At 40.2% G+C, this 21,236-nt stretch overlaps 1 protein-coding gene across 3 annotated transcripts in view; it reads left to right on the top strand.

Annotated features, from left to right (window-relative positions):
- The window catches only part of cdkal1 (CDK5 regulatory subunit associated protein 1-like 1), a 137,564-nt gene that overhangs the window by 9,412 nt on the left and 106,916 nt on the right, over positions 1-21,236 (top strand). For all 3 annotated transcript variants that reach the window (XM_029838346.1, XM_011605473.2, XM_011605474.2), the window contains one exon: positions 9,179-9,263. In XM_029838346.1, the coding sequence (XP_029694206.1) occupies positions 9,179-9,263 (85 nt within the window). The remainder of the gene's footprint in view (positions 1-9,178; positions 9,264-21,236) is intronic.

Here is a 21,236-nt window from a genome sequence, read left to right as displayed (position 1 = left end):
GTGTGTGTGTGTGTGTGTGTGTGTGTGTGTGTGTGTGTGTGTGTGTGCGTGTGCGGGTGCGGGTGTGGGTGTGGGTGTGTGTGTGTACGCGTGCTACTTCCAAGGATGAACTGGGTAAATCTGTTCTCAAATACCCCCTGCTGATTTGTGTGGGTGTGTAGTTCTTCCGTCTTTTGTGCAACTTTTTTGAACAGTTGTGATTTCAATGCATATCGACGTCACCATTAGCTGTTTGAGGACAGTTGTCCATCACATGATTGAAGCATCAAACCAGTGAAGACAGAAATAGCTGCTTTAAGCTCCCATCAGGTCAATGATCAAGTCAATAAATGTGTAAATAATTTAAGTTTTGCCGCCAACATTGAAACAACTAGAGTAGTAAAAGTATAACTCTACGGTATTGATATTTTTAGATATTGGACTCTCTTGAATACTTCTTTCAGTGATGCATATATAATAGCGGAGGGCATGAATAACTAAGCGTGTGATAGCTTAGCCGACCACATTGGTATGTGTGTTTTCTACTGATTATTTTATTCCATTCTCGCTTTCCCTTTGTTCTTTCATGACAAAGTCAGATCAACAAAGTTGGATGCTATTTTTGTTCCATATTCCCATTTATTCCAAGTTGGTTTTATGTTTTAACTCCCTTTTTCTATATTTGTGTTAGTGTTTCCAAGTTATGACTTTAAAAGTCTGGCGTTGTTTGATCATATCTTTTATTTTTCTCAGGTTAAGTTGTTTCTCTCCTCTCTCCCAGATCTCAACAAATGTTGTGCCCTTTGTCTGCCTCCTTTCTCCTTCTATACTCTCACAACATAAGCTGTTCCTTCAAACCCACCACAATTTGCATGCCACATATATAAACACCAACTGTCTGAATAAGGAATGCCAAGAGGCTAAATTCTGTATTTATTACCTGGGACCCGAGCTAGTTCTCCCTTTTCTACTAAATTTGCATCTGATTTGAGCTCCACAGCCTGGATGTGGGAATAAGGGGCCTGTTGACCTAAATTGTTTTAACTCCACATGGAAATAAAAGAGCAGTTGAAGGTCTAATTACTGCTATTAATCGAATTATGAAGCTTTACATGCGGAGCATAAATATGCAATTGGATAATAGCTGCAACAGCAAATTGAGGCAACTTCGTCATACTGCAGGCAGCTTTTCCAGGGAGATAATGATGTGCGTCTGTAGCTGGCCACATTTCCCACATTGCATCATCCTATCCTCTCCCAATAGTTTTGCTCACAAGCCTTTTAATCTTTGGTAGGCTCTGCTATTTTAGGGCAAACAGCTGTTGAATAGAGATACACTTTACAGAGCTAATTAATCAGAGAAACTAATCAGCATCACAGCGGGCTAATAGCAAAACTGTAATGTTACGCATCTTACTGTGCAAATGCACGTGGTGAAACACGTTTTCTGAAGTTTAAATATTCATTTATTTTGAACGTTAAACAGATTTCCCCAACACAGGTTTGTATAGCCGTCATTACAGGTACATTCATAGTCATTGTTATTTCCATCTACCTGAGAGTGCACCGGGAAGTTCCTGTCAAACAGTCAAACCTGAAGTTTGTGAGTTTTTCATCGATTTGAATCATCTAGCTCTCACAATCATACACGTCATGAGAGGAAAAACATTATCTGATTAGCATTTGGCTAATATCCGCTTACTATGATCCAAAAAACCACAAAATGCCAATTTCATGTGATATTTCTTCACTCAGACCAGGCTAATGCACTAATTGTACGAGGTCTATCCTATTATATAAGCAGCAGGGAGACAAACTAGATGTCAAGCTGCAGAATTGCTGTAAGAATCATTTACCAATCGTTCTGTGGATGACCTCACCCATTGTTCAGACGCCAAACGTCTTCAGAGAGAATTACTTAAAGACCTAAAGATTGTTTCATGCTTTTATTTAGGCATTCTTTTCAGTTTGCATTCATCTGCATTCTCCCCACGACAGGTGAGCTTTTACATACAGGTGGTGCTCACTTTTTTCTTTACCTCGTCTTTCTCCTTTGTCCTGCTTCCAGGTGACGAGCGGGGGAAAATAGAATGAACACACACACACACACACACACACACACACTCACCCCTCCTCTGAATCGAACATAGTCTGCCAACAGATTCTTTTGTGTACTCAGCAAATTGATGTGTGTTCTTCCCATGGCTTGTTTTTAACTTTAACTAAAACAATCTTAAAATGCAACACACCCATTCAAACAGAGTGGGCCACACACCTCATTGAATATAAACTGCCATCTCCTGGGGCAAACAGCAAATATAATCACATTTGTAGCATCAGAGAAATAGAGCATCAATATTTGCCTAGTCTGTTAGAGTTGTAAAATAGGAACTGGCTCTGGTTAGTCTAGTCTACATGGGTTTAACAATAGGTTTTGAGGAACATTTTTGAGACTTTTACTTGTTACTGTTGTTTAATGTACATTGGTGATCATTAATAGTTGGGTGATTCACTGTTGCTACTGTATGTACCCACAGTCGGTGTGCAAATGAGTATGAATATTGTCAGCATAAAGCTTTAAAATCATTTTGTGGAGTGGTTATTAGCATTATTGAAAGTATGTTGTAGCTTTTCTGAAACAAAGGTGGCAGGATTGGTGTTACACACTGTAGTTACCTGAAAGGGACATTTTTGTTTTACTTAAGCATCTGTTTACCTTATTAAATGCTTTTTAAATGTACAGCAATGAAAAAATCAAACGCCTAAATTCTTATTCCCTTTGGCGCCGGTTGCTTTGCAAATGAAAGTTTGAAAACTGCTTTTATTATCGACTGTTCTTACAAACTTTTCTGTCTTGGCATTAAACGGAATGCAGTCACTTTCAGGTTCTGCAGAGGGAAAAAAGTGTAAATGTTTAATTTGAGACCCCTGTCGGGACCCAGGTGCAGCCACTGTCTCCATGATCAGATAAACGAGAGACAGATTGATTCCTTTTCCTGCAGAAGCAAACTTGGCCTATCCAAATTAGTGGCTTGCTGGCTGGACCACATTCATCATTTCTGTTCCCATTTCACATGACCTTGCCTGCTATTCTTCACCAAGATATCTCCACTTGTTCTTGCAGTGCTCAACCTTTCCTTTGCCTTACCGTTGTGATATATAGTTCTGTTTCTCCGCATCGTCGTATCTCCCGCCCTCCACCGATACTTCATTTATACTCTGCCTGCTTGCTGGTTTTTCCCCTCTAAGATCTCCTTTGATTTGCATATTTGTGTCACTGCCTCTTTCCTTCTTGTACATTAGTGGAATTGGCTATTTAAGGACAGGACAGAGATCCCAAATGACTGGATGTTTCTAAAATGTTGTCAAACTGTTAGCTGGAGCGCTGTAGTGGACCCCTGCTGTGTCTAACTCGGCACACTCCCCCTTCTTAGTACACACTCACACAGAGTATCTGTCGCCGAGAAGAGACGGTAGATTATGTGCAGGTTACACAAACCATTGCTTTGAATTTCTGCCACTTAGGTATGCTGATTTGGGAAAGTTTCTGTCAAAGCTCCAGTGAATCGCACGCAGCTTCGGTGCAGTTTGGTGTCTGAGGGAGGAAAATAAAGACATCCTATAAGATGGCAGCTCAGATGATGCCTACGCTTTGAATGCCTTTTTTTCTTTATCCTGGGTTATATCCGGATTAGGCTGGCACTTTCCACAACTGAAGCCTAAGCTTCTGCCTGCTTGAAATTAGAACATTTAACAAGCAAACCAAGTTGACAGATTCTACCAATTTGCTTATTCAAACAAAATACAAGGAAGTGCATATCTAATGTTTTGCAAATGAAAATGTGTGTTTGCTTCCAGTGCTGCATGAGAAACCTCATTTTCTTTAAAACATTGAGCTGAAATAACTTAAGCTGCAGTCCATTCATCTTTTCTTATTAGTATCCAAACATTATCCTCAGCTTCGCTCGGTCTTCCTGTAGATATCACCTGGGAAAGCAGAAGCAGGAGGAGGAGCATCAACAGGGCAGGGAACCTTCACGTCTGCTATACCGGGTCACTCAGACATCTTTGCCGCTCTGCTGTTGCTCTGCGGTTGCATCAGACTATTAAATGCTGATGCACACAGACAGTAGCGCACTTGTATGTTGTTTGCTCCATTTTTGGGACAGATCACAGGTCACAGCAAATTCATTTTCCGTGCCTTACCCAAGTGTAACATTTCTTTTGCTTTGTTCTAAAAGCTTTTTTCTAATGATTTATGACACAGGCACTCGTTCAAGCTCCGGCTCCTGAAACTTTGAAAGATCGCGTCATGAAATTGCACTTACAACCGCCAAATTTGAGTAGCATTTTGCACAGTTTAGCGTGACTGACGGGCACTCTGTCTTCACTATGGGCGCTCTTGTCAGTGCACATAGCCAGCCAGCATCTGTCTAATAGGAGTTGATTTCATTATCATCCGCAGCTGAGTATCTGGGAATCTGAGGCCCGTCTGTCTGCACGCCTCGGTGTTAGTGTGCCCGCGCCAGCGCGAGGGCTCACTTGTTAAATGTGATTGGACGGGAACCACCAAAGTTCTCTAAGGATCACTGCGAATTTGCCACGTCAGTGACGCTAATGTGCAGACACACACGCTCCCAGCGGAGTGGGACCCTTTTAGACTGAAATGTTGTCAGCTAGAAATCTCCTGTTGCTTAAATCAGTCATGCTCAACTTGTCACCACTTAGCTCACGCTTACACTCACACGTTTAGCATGAGTGTGTCAATGAAAACAACAGTTTTTTCTATTATTTGCTTACTAATATTTGCTGAGGAATTATATTTTTGAGCCTTAATATGGACTAAATTACTGTCTGGAGACATGTATTGTGTCTTCTCAGGTACACTTGGAACTTAAAACTATACATTTGTTCTGCTTATGCTGTACTAATTTAAAAATTGCGAACAGTTTATGGATTTTTAAAAAAAAAGACCATTGGGATTTAACAGAATTAAATCTGTCTCCACTGATGTTTCGACAAATTGTTGATTTGAGTGTGATGGAGAACACTGCTTTTCAGCTTACAGCCCCGTGTTGCCCTCCACTCCACCTGTCGCCCCCGACCTGGCATCTGACCGTCTACTTAACCAATCGACCAATAAGGCCAGACAGGCCCCGTTAGCTCAGCCAAGTGTGTCAGTTCACCCCAAAGCCACCCCTTGCCCTACAATACTTACCCCTATACACCAACCACTACCAGACTGTATCCCAAGGTCAGCATGTCCTCTACTCTGTGTGTGTGTGTGTGTGTGTGTGTGTGTGTGTGTGTGTGTGTGTGTGTGTGTTTGGTGTGTGTGACATACAAGATGGGGAGATGGAGCAGGCGGAATGATGATGTGTTTGAAACAGGGGGCAGAAGACAGGAATAACAAGGGTGTGTGCGTGTGTGGTGGGCATGTATGCATCTGTGCACATGGGAGTGTGGGGATGTGAGGGATGGGATGGAAAGTGGGTCATGGTGCAACTGTGTGTGAAGCACCATGGGCATCATATTGACCCCTTGGGCTGCTGTCTGTGTCTTCTCAGTCTTGTTACACACACACACACACACACTCACACAGATACACCCAAGCTTATCACTATATGCCGTCATACATCATCTACCAGGCCTCAAGATAAGTGTGTGTTTCTTTGGTCTGTAAAGTCTGAAAATCTCAATAACTTAAGTAGTTTCAGTCTTTGCAGACCAAAGGTAAATGAGTTGTTAAATACATCGTCAGTAACTTACCACTGCTAGGCTGTCTGAAATAGGAAATGTGACAGCAGAGTGTAGATGTTTTTGTGATGGATTGTTACAGAAAGTGAACAGGAATTAGTAATTAAAAAAAAAAAAGTTTAAGCTTTATTGAAAAGCTGTACAATATGTCTTGCATTTGAAATAGCAAAATAAAGGAACGAGAATGCAATTCTCTTTTTTTGTGTGTATTGACACATCTGTATAACTGTGAGATTGGAGTTTGGGGAAAAGGGCCAATTCCCTTTCTGTCTGTTATTGTTTGTGGATTTCTGCGCTGTCTGTCGTGCAGCTGAGCCTCGTGCCGTCTGCAAAACACCTACGGGTAAATCAGACGAACTTGTAACTTCAACAAAATGCAAAAATCCTCGCAATGTGTTTTTATTTCAAATCTAAGCAACATATACACCTGCCACCTCTGTTTTTATGTTAGGTTCAGGATGTTATTTTATTTCCTACCACCAACACCTTCTCATTCAAACCATTTTTTGCTAAAACTAAGATTTTTTTTTAAATTTAGGTTTGTAAAGAAAACAGAAGCCCCTAAGTTATTGAAAAACGGTGTACAACAGGAAGATCACAGAGGAGCCTTGTAACAGTATTGTTTATTGATTTTGAAGGAAACAAATTAATTAGTGAAGTAAAAAGGGCTAACGAAAGGAGCCAAATGCTGCCATCTGCCTGCAGCCCCACTCACCTTCTCACCATCATGTCTCAATCATTTCTCAAGACGATGTTTTTCTGACCCACCCATACCTTTAATCCTTTTTTTGTCTTTTCTCTATGCCCGCTCTCTCCATCTGTTCCATCTATATTTTCATCCAGTTCTCCGGTTCACACACCTGTCCCCGTCCTCCTTTTTCAGGTCTTCATAAGGAAAGATCTGATTGAAATGTATTATGTATGACCTTGAGTATACGTGAACCACTGACCCCCAGATGTTACCCCCGCAATACAGTCTCACATTTGATCTGTTTGTGGAGCAAATTCTGGGTGAATTCACATAAACATGCTTCTTGACTGGAAATTACTCTGAATTAAATCTCCTGGCTGATATTAAGTCACTTCAGCTCCCCCCCCGAACATGTACCACTATACACCCTCACACACAACATATAGGATGAGAGAGGTCCTTTTCCTTTGCTGCAGACTATTTATTTAGGGGTCAATCATTGAGGTTAAATGGAATATACCTTATATGTGGTACTGGAGAAATATGTATGTGCTGAGGGCAGATTGAAAAGGTGCAATATGTCCCAGAGTTGGGTATGCTGGTGCTGAGCCACATGTTTCCATTACCTATTTATCAACAAACTTCATGAATTTAATCAAAAGTTAGTTTTTAATTTAGCATATGTTACTGAGCACTTTTCCTGTGACTGCAGGGACATTTTCAGCCCCTCTTACAGGTGGGTCATCATTTAAATGCAAAGAATTTCCACAGCAGCAGCATGTGTGTGTCACAGCAGGATTTTAGTCTTCGCCTCTGAGACCTTCCCCATTAAATGAAAGATTAGCCAACTGTTTTGTGCACATTTTTGGCATTATGACTTCTTAAATAGTAGCCTGATGGCTATGTTATGCAAATATAAGCAAATCACTTTACTGTCATTGGCTGCACCGCCCAACTATGCAAATATTATGCAAATATATCATTCCAGAGATTTCCCAATAGCATTCTTTATGATGGGATTTATGTGCAGTTAAAGCTGAGTCACACCTCAGGCTACATTTTACCACACAGATAAAGAATGAAACTGAAAAACACCATTAGCACACAGGTTAACCAACTTCACACTGTCCCTAAAGGTCAAAACCACTAATTTCAAAGGTGTTTCTTTTTGAATTACACAATAACTTCAGATGTGACATGCAAGCTGACTTGTGATCATAATGGCACTAATTAAATAATAGATTGGTTGTTTACCACCACAACTGAAACTTTTCAATCTGATAAATCCTGTACCAATATGGTGGCAGGTCAATGGGTTTTTAAAGCACATCACTTTGTAAGCATTCAACACAATTAATACTATTTTAGTACCTTTGACTCAACAATCATTAAATAACTCTTTTGCTGCATTCCCAAATACCACAATAGTTTTCTACGTTTAAGGAATTTTTATTTGTGAGTGTGTCTGTTACATCGATGGAGAGCTTGTTATTGTTGGTCTGGAAAAGCCCCTCGAGACCAGGGAGAGACAACATCCACGCAGCTGAGACCGTTCCCACTAGTCCTGCACGTTTCCCTGCACATTTGTTGCTAAATACAATAAAGCTGAGAACACCAAAAACACTTTCCAGGCTTGTTCTTCTAATGGCTCATAATATTTACAGTATTGATGTAATTCTTGAGGAGTAAATATACATTTTCTATTGTATATTTCTGTCCTAGACCAAATGGTTGTTCCTTTTAATGAGCCCTGTCAAAAAATCCTAAATCAGCTTTTCCTTTCTTCTCTAGTTCCAACTGATGTGACCTAAAAACGTGGAGACCTGATAACATAAAAAGCTTTTAATTGCTCTACAATACATTCTGCAACACAACGCTCAAACATGTTTTCAGTAACAATCTACAGGTGGTAAATAGAATAAACCAAAACAAAACCCAAAATGTGTGGTTGTATTAAATTTAGGTGCAAAGTGAGGCTGTTGGTAATCTCCTAATTTTTTTTCCCTCATTCTGTCCCTTCTGTCTGTGTGTTTGTGTGTGTGTGTGTGTGTGTGTGCATGTGTGTGTGCTTTACAGAAAAGGGACTGAGGGTGTGGATCAAATTAACTACAGCAGGAAATACAGCATGAGCGGTATGCGTATGCTTCACTGCAGCGGGGAAGCCAATTCTAAGTGAAATATCTGGTTCAGCGTGGCATAAAGGAGCTTGCTCCCCGCCACCGCCGTAAAATATCCCCTAAAGTATGTGTGTCTTTTCCTGTGACGGATCTCCTGGCAGTGCCATGCAAAGCCTGCCACCCTCAGCAGCAACCACATTTAACATTACAAAGAGCAACGTGTGTGTGTGTGTGTGTGTGTGTGTCTGTCTGTTTGTGGGTGATTAAATAAATCTTAAATGGTCACATTTCCTGATGAATTGGGAGACTAGATTCAAACATGGTTATAATAACATCCAGTTTTTTAAAAAGTTTACTCTTGGAGTTTGAGGATCCATGCAGGATTTCACATTTCAGTATAAATTAGAAAATTGACATCTTAATGTAAAGTAACAAGCCCGTGATCACCCATATGTGAAGTTTCGATCATAGCCCATGAAGACTTGCAGGAGATCATTTACTAAGGTTTGGTGTTTTTTGCAGCGTTTTGGTGAATGGTTAAAGATTGAGTTGTGATATATACTTGCAGATAAAAGCTGTGTTTCTTTATTATTTGTGGTATGCATTATGTCACAGAAATCTTTTATTTTTACAGATGACCCGATAGAAGCAGACCTGTGGTTGCTCAACAGCTGCACAGTGAAAAACCCGGCAGAAGACCACTTCAGAAACTCTATCAAGTAATGCAAAACACACACACACACACACACACACACACACACACTCACTAACTGCACTTACACTACCTAAAGATAATGAGCAATGCAACATTAGACCGTGTGTTTCCTTTATGACCACAGTACAAGTCATCCAGTCTCTCCAACATAAACATTTGCTGATATTCTTTTTTTTTTTTTTTTTACATTTTTTGTTTAAAAATAGCCTAGAGTAACTGCATTTTTTTATTCTTTGTATACATTTTCTAAGTCAGTGGTCATTAGTAACCTCTCGGAGCTCCAATAGGGCAGCTGTCCAATGTGGCAAGGCAGACAAATTGTAGGCTTTTAGGTTCCAAAGCAGCTAATAATCATCTGTCAACATGCAGACTCTGGGTGCCTAAATCATAAAGTGACCTATTATAAAGTAACATTACATTTTCAAGGGTGAACAGTTACATTCATGCAGCTTGATCCTGTCGTTCTGAGGCCGTCGTCTCACGCTTGCCTTCACTTCTGTTACGCTAATATGAATTTTTCAATTGAAATTCAAAAATACCACCCTGCAACACTTTGAAATTGCTGTCCTTGTTGATGCCAAAGTTTTCCTTTGAGTGGAAATCAACCAGCTGTAATGCTAATGCAATTAACGTCCTATTCACTGGGAGGGAGGGACACACACGCACACGTGCACAAGTATTACATTTCTTGCCCCTTTTCAAGATTTGCTGCCTCCATGATGGCAGCACAAAATGAGGTAAAATGTGGTCTGATGGAATCTAGTTGCCCAATTATTTTCTTTAGTTTTGTTCAGTTGATAATTCCTCTTTGGGCTTTCTTCATACCATTGACTGGGGGGGAATGAAAGGATAAGGCTGACACCCTGGCAGCCTTGCACTTGGTCATGCTGCTCATTATGATGGCACCTCCTGGTACCAGAAGCACAAGCACACACTTGAAAACCCTCCACATAAATGTATAAGTTAGTTAGTTTGAGGGTTCTTTGTTGAAGGAATAAAAACTTTATATATTCTGTGTGATGTTCTCACACTCGGATTTTACTTTTGAAATATTTTGAAATAATCACTTAATTTGATGGATGTTTTATTTTTTTAATGTTTGACTTGCATTTCTCAAGCTCAGATAAGTAAACCTGGAATTTATCCTGCGCTGATGTTATGTAAAATGACTTTTTGACTTAGAAGCTTTCAAATGCCAGGTTAAAATCGTAAGCTTTATCAAATACTTGGTGGTTTAAATCACATCATTCATGACCAGAAATAGTCCTTGTGCTGTTTTATTGTTTTTGTTTTTTTAATATAAATTGTTGCCCTCAGCACTCTGCATTAAAGCTCACTTGTTTAATTTTGTTAAGCATGTTAGGGGTGAGTTTGACATGTGTGGGCGTCAGAATTCCTTCCAGCTTTTTTCTGATAGCACACTGGTTTGAACTGCCGTTCCATCCTTCAGCAATATAGCCTACTCATTAATCACCAACTCCTCAAATAGATATTCACTCTTAATAAAAACCAGCAGCTTCCAAATGCTTAAAAAGCCATTTATTGCGAAGATTTTGGTACACCATGCGTGCATTTGAAATGTTTCCATCGAACTTGTAGACCACGTCAGGGATCAAACCAGTGAGCGCCGGATGCATTTAAAAAGGTTGGAAAAACATGTTCTCAGCTGCATGTAAACAGTCGGCTGCATGTGTCAGAGTGTGGTTGGATTTCTCTGCTTGGCTGTCTCTTGTCATTTGTATGATCAAGGGAGTGTATGGTTAATGAATCAGACCCCCTCCTCTCAAAGATTCAAGGCTCAAAAGCATCACCTCAGAGTTCTCTGCGTCTGCTGTCAAAATAAGCCAACTCCCCCATTATATTTACATTCATTTGAATGTAATATTGGTATTCATGAAGCACCCGCACAAAGAGAAAATAATTCATGTTAATTGAACAGGAACACTCAACATCGAACTCTGTTCATAGAGTATATTTACGGAACATGTTGGATAACTTCCGACAGATAGACATCCGATTTCTCTGCATCCTGCTTTTGGCAGCTGCTGCTGTTTTGCCCTCAGCTTGTCTGATTGACTTCTCTGTATTGTATTTTTTGTATATATATCTGGATCATATTATCCAGTGCACATGTTCTGCCGTACTGCCCTGCTGTCAGCAGATTTGGCATGTTTTCAACTGCTCTAATGCTGACAAATCCTCCTCTTTAATGCTCGTGGAAATCCTGGGTTCACTTTCTCGTGTGGGGAGCCTGAGTATTTTCAGGTTTTAACTCAATCAGGGGTCAGGCAAGAACTATGCAAGGTCTGTGATGCGTTGAGGAGCTCTGAATCAGAGTCAGAGAGTGCAGATTTAACTGAAATTGATTTCCGTTGATCCAGTCAAACTTACATTTATTAAAGTTAGGAAATGCATCATAATGTTGTAGGTCTGATTTCACAGCTGATTATAATAAGTGTACTGCTTTATGTTGTCTACCATATGAATTTAAGGGACTCATAGGTACTGAACTTCCTACACAGTGAAGCTTCTTCATCAGTTGATGAAGATAGTCCCTCCAATATCCTGCATGTTTTCTGTCATTGATCTATCACCTACGTCTACGAGAGCCAAAGGTCACACACCACAAATAAAATCATTACAGTTGAAATCCACCCTGAAACATTTACATGTCCCCCTTCCAGCCCTCATTTTTCAACATGTGTCTGGGTGCATTAACAACCCTCTCCAGAACCTAGATCCCAGAAGGTCGGGGCTGTAATCTGGAGGAGAAAACAAAATTTTTCAGCGACACAAGCAGAGCTGCTCCATTGATAATGGACTTGGGTAAAGTTTGGACATCACTCAGAGGCACATAAACACGTGTTGTTTAGTTCTTTGAAGAATCATTTTAAAATCACATCTCTCTAGTCACCTGACACAGCTCCTATAAGCATGATGCCCAAAGCTGTTGATTTTAGCCTTCTAGCCTGTTTTAAATAAAGTGACACATTGAAAGTGGCTAACATTAAGGCCAGAACTGTTTCCTTTTCATCAGTACATGACAGCGAGGTATGACCAAGTCTGAAATCTGCAGTGACCTTTAGAGTTGTTTACTGAGGGCAGTTGTTCTTACTCCATGTTGTAGACATGAAAGCATGGATTTGGAGCCGGTCGGGAACACACACACACACACACACACACACACACACACACACACACACACACACACACACACACAATAAAGCTGCCTAAGGCTGTTTTTGGTACGACACAGGGATTGGCATTTAATCTGTCAGTTCTGCGGGGCATTAGCCTACATTTTGGGGTCCAAACAGACACAAATATTCGAGAGGCAGAGACAGACTGATACAGGGGAAAAATAGACAGTTAGGTCAGAGGGGTGGTGACCAGAGTGAACCTGACGTGTTGAATCTTGATGTGCTGGCCCCACAGATGCCGTCGCTGTATAAGGAACACAGCTATCAGATTGGCTGTATTTCCATTTGGTTTTTTTTTAAATAACATAAAACCTTTAACAGCATGGCAGTTGTACATTTGCATGGCAAATGTTTGACATGTAAGCAGTCTTGTTTATCCACTGATGTTTTAATTAAACACACAGTCGTAAAACATCTTTGGCTTTGCTACAGGCTGCAAGACCATGGCCTATACAATGCTGTTGTATTCATTTCCAGTGAACGTACCAAGTGCCTCAGTGTCATGTCAGAATAAGTGGTCGAACCATTGTTTTTCTTCCCTGTCACCAATGCACCCGTGACAGTTGTGTGAGGGATTTGTTTGGTAAGAGCAGTTGTAAATCAGAAATATCACAAAGTATCCAGCTCCCACCATCTTTAAAACTGTTTTAAGGCTCAGAGACTTCTCCCACTGTTCCTTTGTGATAGTTGGGAGTAAACACTGAGTGAATTTTCTATTTTTGTTAAAATATCCCTTTAAAGATCCAGCACTTCACAAAATAAATGACCAGCACAGTTACTTGATTGCATTCTTGAAAGATGAACTTGAACAGCAATCACAAATGCCGTCTGTCTTTTATCCGTTTGTACGCCCGGTGCACCCCACTGAGCTCCTGCCTTTTCACTGATTCCTGATTGTGGATTTAAGATATGAGAGGCTCCAATAATGGAGGTTTGAAGATAAAGTGTACTGTAGTGTGATTCCCTACAACTTAGGTTTCCATAGTTGCATCCTAAGTTAGTCTGTTTTTGTGAGGGGAATGTGTTCCAGTTCGGTACAGAGGTGAAGGACTGACCATTCATGACAGCCTTATTCATCCACTACAAGCATGCTAAGGAAAATAGGTCCCCACCTTATGTATTGTATGGAAAAAAAAATATTTCTCCTCATTCCCACACGTGTTTTCCGTATACTAAAACCAGCGAATAGACTTTGGCAGAAATGGAATTAGTATTTTTTAAAAATCTTCTTAATCGTAACACATTTTCGTATTTGAAACGTGTGTTGTGGTTTGAGGTGTGAAAGATAAAATTCCAACTCTACTGTCTTTAGAGTTTAGGCGGGTAAAATATGCAGACAGGATTAGCAGTGTTTGCTATTTATTCTTGACAAACCACCTTTGGTGTTGTGTGAGATCTAACAATATGGAGGAATGCTAAATCCCTCAGTGGGGGTCTGATGGACTTCTTGGACTTCTCAGTAAACGGTGATATCTTATTAAGAGAAGAGGATGACACTTGAACATCTGGAAAATGGATTTAAGAGGCTTTAGAGAAAAAAAGTCTTTGTTTGCAATTACAGTTATGTGTGCACGAATTACGCGCACATAACTTAGTGTGTACACGCAACTCCATCTACACTAAACTCTTTGTTACACTCTCAAGACTTTGTTGCCTGGCCAGCAAGATCATTCGAGTTGTAACAAAGCATGATACCCCCGGGCGGCTCCATTATACCGCTGATTTAGTATTGTGCTTGGATGACTGACAGTTCCTGCTGTATATGTGCTGCAGTCCACAAGGGTGAAGACAGGTGAGAGAAAATGAAGGTAGAGATGGATAGATGAAGTAAAACAGCAGGGCAGGCGTGTAAGATTGAGAGATGGTGTCAGCTGTCAGCTATAATAAGAAATTATGACGTGTTTTGAGACAGAGGTCTCTGCTGGAAGCTGACAATGTGTTGGTGTTTTTATTTTGGCCTACATATTTATTTTGGCTCGTCGTGTCCTGGGAGGGAGTCAGCATTAGTGACTGATGGTGGCTGTGATGCTCATTATGTCGTTTGATAAATTTACTTTGACCCTTTGGAAAGGCTACGTTGAGGTGGTCAAATTGCACTTCAGAGGTCACAGAGGTCATACTGTACTCAGCTGGAGATAAATCAACCTGGCTGTGTGTGTTTGTTTGTGTGCAAGTGTGTTTTAAGTTCATTGATCAGTCAGTCTCATCATCTGGGAGCTTTGTGGTGTCATTGTTTGAATTTGATATTTAATGGTGATTTATTGCTCTAGAGTTCTGCACCACAGTACGTGTAATCAAGCGAGTATTTCTAATTAAACGACAACATTTGTGCGCAGGAAGTATTTACTGTGATACACACGCCAGCTTTGCCTCATTTTCTGGTCAAAGGTGAAGTGGATTTTTTGTCTCTTCCGCTTTAGGTCTGGAAGTCGAAGTCCTTCCAATACAGTAGCAGGGGAACCAAAAGATACACACACGCACGCACACACACACACACACGCACGCACACACACACACACACACACACACACGTACAGGGACTTGATTACGTTCAGAAATTCCCACTTCATGACTAAAACACCTGCTCCAATCACCCCCCCCCCCACTTATTCTAAACATTTTTATTCTCATTTCTTAATTTCTTCCAAATTTTGAACATCAGTTATGTGATTTTGAGCTATTACTTCATGGAGAGGTGCAGAAAACACATCATCTACGTTCTTTGACTTTTATAAGCTCCGTTTTAGCCCTCATCCTGCGTGCAGCAGTAACGTAGCTAATGGACAAACAAGATAAATGTGGAGCCTGATGGCTTCATAGTTTATGTTGTAACATCTGATTTCTGTTCGAATCAGTTGAGTTCTACTATTTTAAATTTTAACACATTTTCATTGTCAGAGAGGGCACAACCTTAGAAGTCATAAATGGCCAATTAGTTCGGATGTGGCATGTAAAATGTGCCCTCATACTCCAATTTTAATGAGCCCCTATTCATACTGTATGTGATCAGTAAATTACAGTTCTACATGTAATTAAACAAAATGACAACATTTAGAAATGAAGGCCTTAAGATCAACATTTTAGCATGGAAGAAATATTTTAAAGCCAACTGACTAATGCATTGGCAGCACTTGGGCACATTAAATTACGTTAACAGTTAAAGAAATAATTTACACGGCAAGGAAAAAACAGGAAACAATGGGTTAGTTTATTATTTTGTTAGTTAATGAAGGCAGAAGCACCGCCAGTCATTTCTCATTTAATTGATGTTGTATATTTTTGGTTAATAACACGTTCCTCACCGGGGAGACGTTAAAGGGATGCTGAAGGAGCGAGAGGGCAGAGAAGGGGATGTTAATGTATTTTCAGGCACTTCAACTTTTCTTGCACAGGTAATTTTTCTCTCAGCGGGTGATGACAGAGCTCCCCAAGGTCAGCCCACACCTCGGTTCTCTATCGCTTCTCCCCTCACTTACTCACTCCCTCACACTTTATCATCACCCAGACACAGTTTGGACTTGGTGACCTAATTTTCCAAAACTTTTACATCATTAGTTATTTTTGCAAACCCCGAATTTGAAATTGCCCAAATGTTATGTAAAGAAAAACATCGTGCAGTGGGACACATATCCCCCAGTGTTCACTTATGGAATATAAACTATTTAATATTTTTTTCTATGCAGTCCATCAGGCGATCATGTTACCCTGACGACTCAACTTAGGTGTTGTGCGAGCGCTAACAGAATGGTGGGTTGGGGAATCTCTCAGTGGGGGTCTGATGTTAATCAGAGCAAATCCAAAAAAAACAACAACAACTTAACACATGGCTATATCTTTCTTCATGTATTGTCATCACTAACATTTTGCGTACCCTCCCCAAGTGAACTTGACATTAACTGAGTGTATTGGACAAAAATATTGCTTTGAGGTTTTACCGAGGTCGTATTAAGGTGTTCGACATTGTTCCTGAATGTGGGGAAATGTCAAAGCGGGATGTTAGCCGATCTGACAGATGGCATATGGTAAACCTGACTGACCCTCTGTTCACCTGCAGTGACACACATACACGCTAACAGCTGCTGCACCCCCCCCCCCCCCTATCCTTTGTTGCAGGCAAACTACTGAAAGCGATAATCATGTTTTAATTCTTTGCCCAACCTTGGCTTGTTTGAGCTTCTTACCTGGAATAAGAGGGGTAAGGCATTAATTTTCTCCTTAAATGGGAGGTTAAAGGTCAAGTGGTAGCTTTATGTAAATGTGAGTGTGTTTACTGTATTGAGAGATATTTGACACCAAACCCTGAGCTGCTGAAATCAGATCACACTCGCACAACCCATCAGTGTGGATACAATTCCAAACATATGAACTGCACAGGTTGTGTAAATGGATATCCGTCATCTGTTCCCCTGCATGTGCGTGTCTTCTCCTCAGGTAAGCTTTTGGCATTTTCCCTGTTGCATTCCAGCGCAGCTTTTTTCAGCTGGTGCTAGCTGAACGGGCAATGACCTGGAAATTACCGCGCCACTCAGATACTTTATACCAACTGCGAGTTATAAAAGATGACATCCGCTCCCTCTGAGTGAGTGTTCATTCTACTCTTGCCTTCAGGGTGACAAGTGATTGCAGAACTGTCGAGTAACTTTGCATTAACGCATAAAGTCCACACCACTGAGGATTTGAGTACTCCGTCAACGTCTCTCTCAGTGGATGTCAGAGCCCTGTTTCATATGCTAAAGTACAGCGACGGGCTTGATATACATTGAGTCATTCAAGATGACAGTATGAAGTCTTGACCTTTGCATGCCTTATGCTTGAACCTCAAGGGTAAATTTTAGAAGCGATGCGCAGAGTGGGAGATAAGGACGGCAGTAGAAAACAGATGACGGCATGTAGGGTTGATCGTCTTGGCGAGATGAAATCGGATCTCAAAATGAATGGTTAAAGGACGAATGAGTAAACGAGGTCACTCTCGGGGAAACCAAATGTAAAACTGTACATTTCCATTTCAGTTGGAGTGTCGGCCCATATGAAAATATCTGTGGTTGTGTGTTTGATATGCCTGTGTCTACATTAGCTTGGGGTAGATCTCGAAGATGCTATCAAACCGTCACCGACCTCTTTTGTTTCTAATTTTACACACTCAACAGATGGACAGGCAATTGCAAAGTAGCCAAGAAGCAATTTCACGAAAGACTATTTGAAGTGACACGAGCCCAAGGCTTGCTACTCAGCTATAGGTACATGCAAAAAATAATGGATGCACGGAAACATACACAGCAAGATGCCAACCCCTATAAGACATGGGGTGGGTGGGTCGGTGCCTTCCCATACCTAGGGCAGACCATAACCTCTTATGTGCTGTAAACAAACAGACAGATAGCTGGGTATGGAAGGAAAGAATAGTGCTGTAGGGGGTCGAGCCACATGTGGCCTATACAGTAAGATCATGTGCGCTTGCTTTCTGCCTGAACTTCACTATGATTTAGAGGATGTGATTAGACTTGTGATTAATTCGTTGCCTGTACGCTACCATATATCTGTCTCTTTGTTTCTGTCAAGTAGGTTACTGCAGTGCATTCTCTCTAAGCTATGCTAAGCTTGCTGCTTTCAACCAGTTTGTTTTTATTTAGTCTCACTGAACCTATAGATATAGGCTCTGGTGGAGAGAACTGGATATTGAGGAATGTTTCTGATGATTTTTGGAATCCAAATTGATGTTTAATTACTGAGAGACAAAAAGTATTTGATTTTTTTCCCCTTAAAGCACAGGTTTAATGATCACTGGGTCATTTAAAAGTATAAAAGACATTGAAGATGTTTTGGAAGTATATTTGCAATATTTAACCATAAAAGTGTCATTAATGAAATTTTAGTTCTTTGATCAATGTGTTGGATGTAAAATTTCTGGACTGCAACACAATTGTGAAGGTTTAAAAAGAATGAGAGGGTAGATGCAGTACAGCAAATGTGGTAGGAATAAAATAGATTATATTCATCCTTGGTTAGGAAAAGAAATATCCTTTTAACAGGCCATATTTTTTTTACGTTGCCTCCTCATTTTGCATAACATTTTTTCTAACCATTCACCCAGTCTTCACTTTTCCAATGGTAATGAACCTTTCCTTGAACCTTTATTTTAATTGGCATCAAGTTAGGTGAGAAGAAGGCATGTGGAGGGTGCAGTTTTGAATATTCCATTAATAATTGTAATTATTATTATTATTATTTTTCTGCTCGGTAAAGTGTGCCGCAGTGCAATTTATTCAGATACCTTGCTTTGTGTATGCTGCATCTCCGGCTTTTAAAGGAATGCTTTTTATAATAAATAATGTGCTGTGGCTAAATGAGGGGTCTTTTAGAGGGCCTGAAGAGCCACTGCAGACATTTCAGCCCGCATAGGGGAGAAAATATCAACCAGGGAAATTAACGGCCTGAATAGACGCTCAGACATGTTAGCCCTCTTAATGAGACTCTCCTTAGTCCCTCCAACAGATATACAGCATGTTTACACAATCCCAAACCTGCGTTCTACACTCAGTCTCACATACTGCAAATAGCTCAGGGCTGGTACGGTAGCGGTATATAGTTATCTGTACTAATGAAGAACAAAAAGACAAAACTTGACACAAAACTCCATACCACCATGGAATAAAAAATTAGATATACATTTATTAGAGATCCTCATAAAAATCTGTATTATCTGTAAATATATCCTTATCCTTACGATACATTTGCTGTGGTGGACGTTTCATTCTGATGGTTGGTTGGTTGGTTTCATGTGTCTTTCAGTTGTGATGATCCACACACTTGTGAAAAGTAATATCCCTGAATAAAAATGACCGAGTTCATATGCCCGGACATATTCCATTTACTTCACAAATTCATCCAGAAGTGGCTGTAAATAAATGGAACTGTAGGATATGCAGTGTGACGCAGAATGTACAGTACCCAAGGATGCACTGAATGCATTTTTCTTTGAAAAGGAAAAAGAAAATGCTGTTGATATAAATGTACGCTGGACACATTTCTACATCTTGCTGCATTTTCTGGGGATATTTAACACTTACCAATGTTGGTGTTGTATCTGCCATCTCCCTGTAAATAAAGAGAGTATTTTCAGAAATTGTTGATGGATTCCAGGTCACTTGGCATGTGCTGCTCCACTTTTCCAAACTCTTGGCTGTAATAATTTATGACCTTGAAACCAATCATGATTGTTTATGCTTGGACTAATTTTGTGTGGATCCATTCAGCCATGAATGTCATTTCACCTCTGTCAGGATGGCGAGCATTTCCCTCCTGTGTGCACTCCAGACCAAAGCCTGTGCACACGACGCACGGACACACTTAACGACAGTGTGCACGTGGTATATGCAATCATGCTGGGATGTTTTCAGATTGATTTGCACAGAGGGGAGTGGTTGTGGCCCTGAATGATAAATGCCCCCCTGTGACTGGTGACCTGACCTGTTGGTTTTAAAATAACCAGCATCACAATAACACACAGCAGCATTTGTGCATGGGCACATATAATTCATATAACATATTTTTGAAGTTTTGTTTACTTTCCTTGGGAATTGTGTGTGTATAGAGACACAGACACCTCTTAGTTCTCCACTCCAGGATGCATCATCCTCTCCTGATTGTCCCTACCATCTGTGTTCCCCCTGCAGTGGCTCACATGTGTTTTGCCTTTTCTATATTATAAACCACTGAACCAGGCAGTACCACTCATTTTCAGTAATGCAATATTTATCACATATTTTCTCATTTTTACAAGGCAGCTGTCATCCATTTCACAGCAGCAGCAAGTGTAGCGTGCATTTTTTTAAAGCAATAATCCGGACCCCCTGCATTTTCCCTTTACTGACCCTTGATGACCCGTGAGCTGCGTCCTACCTCTAACATACTCAAAGGCCATGTCAGCTACTCATAAACTCGCCATAATAAATGTGTATTGATTGGTCAAAAGATCGCTTATATCTTTTTTTTTTTTTTAAAGTGTGACATGGATGACTTTATTAACCACACTGGTCAAAAACTAGACAACTTGAAGGAACTATAATTTATTTTTTACAAGAATTAAAGCCCTAAAAAAATCAATACTAGGGGTGGGCAATTAAAATGCATGTTTTTAGAATTTATATCTGCACTGGTATCAACAATCTGCAAGATCCACCTGATAAATAGATTAATGTTCTATTATCTGGCCCATCAATTATATAACACAAGTGTATACAGCATTTATTTATCTTTTATAGTGATTTAGTATTCATGTTGATCCTTTTGCATCATGCAGAAAGTGCATAATTCATTTTTTTAATAAATGATATTGTGATATCTTTGTCTTTATATAAGAGTTTAAAATGATTGGATTAATTAGTCAAAACCAAATGAAGTTAAAGCTGCACCACTATCAGTTCTCCCACACTGACACTTTTCTTTGTCTTATTTTTGCATGTTTTTAAAGAAGTTTAACATCCCTGTCAATCATTTCTATTCTGTTCTGTCTCTTCTCCCCCCTCACAGCCACGTGTCCCTGTGCTCGTGTGTTAACAGCTTTCATTTTTGTTAACTTTGTTTGCAGTCCCATCCCACAGGCCCAGTGTTATCGCTGTTTTATTTATACTGCTTGCATTTTTTTCATTATTTTGCTGCAAAACTTTGCCAATGAACCCTTTCGCGCTGAGATTTTATTCTCTGTATATTTGTCCACTTTGGGAATATATTTAAAATAGAATACAAGGCAAAATAAATGTTAATATGTGGGAAACACT

The sequence above is a fragment of the Takifugu rubripes genome, chromosome 7 (assembly GCF_901000725.2).
Source record: "Takifugu rubripes chromosome 7, fTakRub1.2, whole genome shotgun sequence".
Taxonomy (NCBI): Eukaryota; Metazoa; Chordata; class Actinopteri; order Tetraodontiformes; family Tetraodontidae; genus Takifugu; species Takifugu rubripes.
This window is presented reverse-complemented; position numbering and strand designations above follow the sequence as displayed.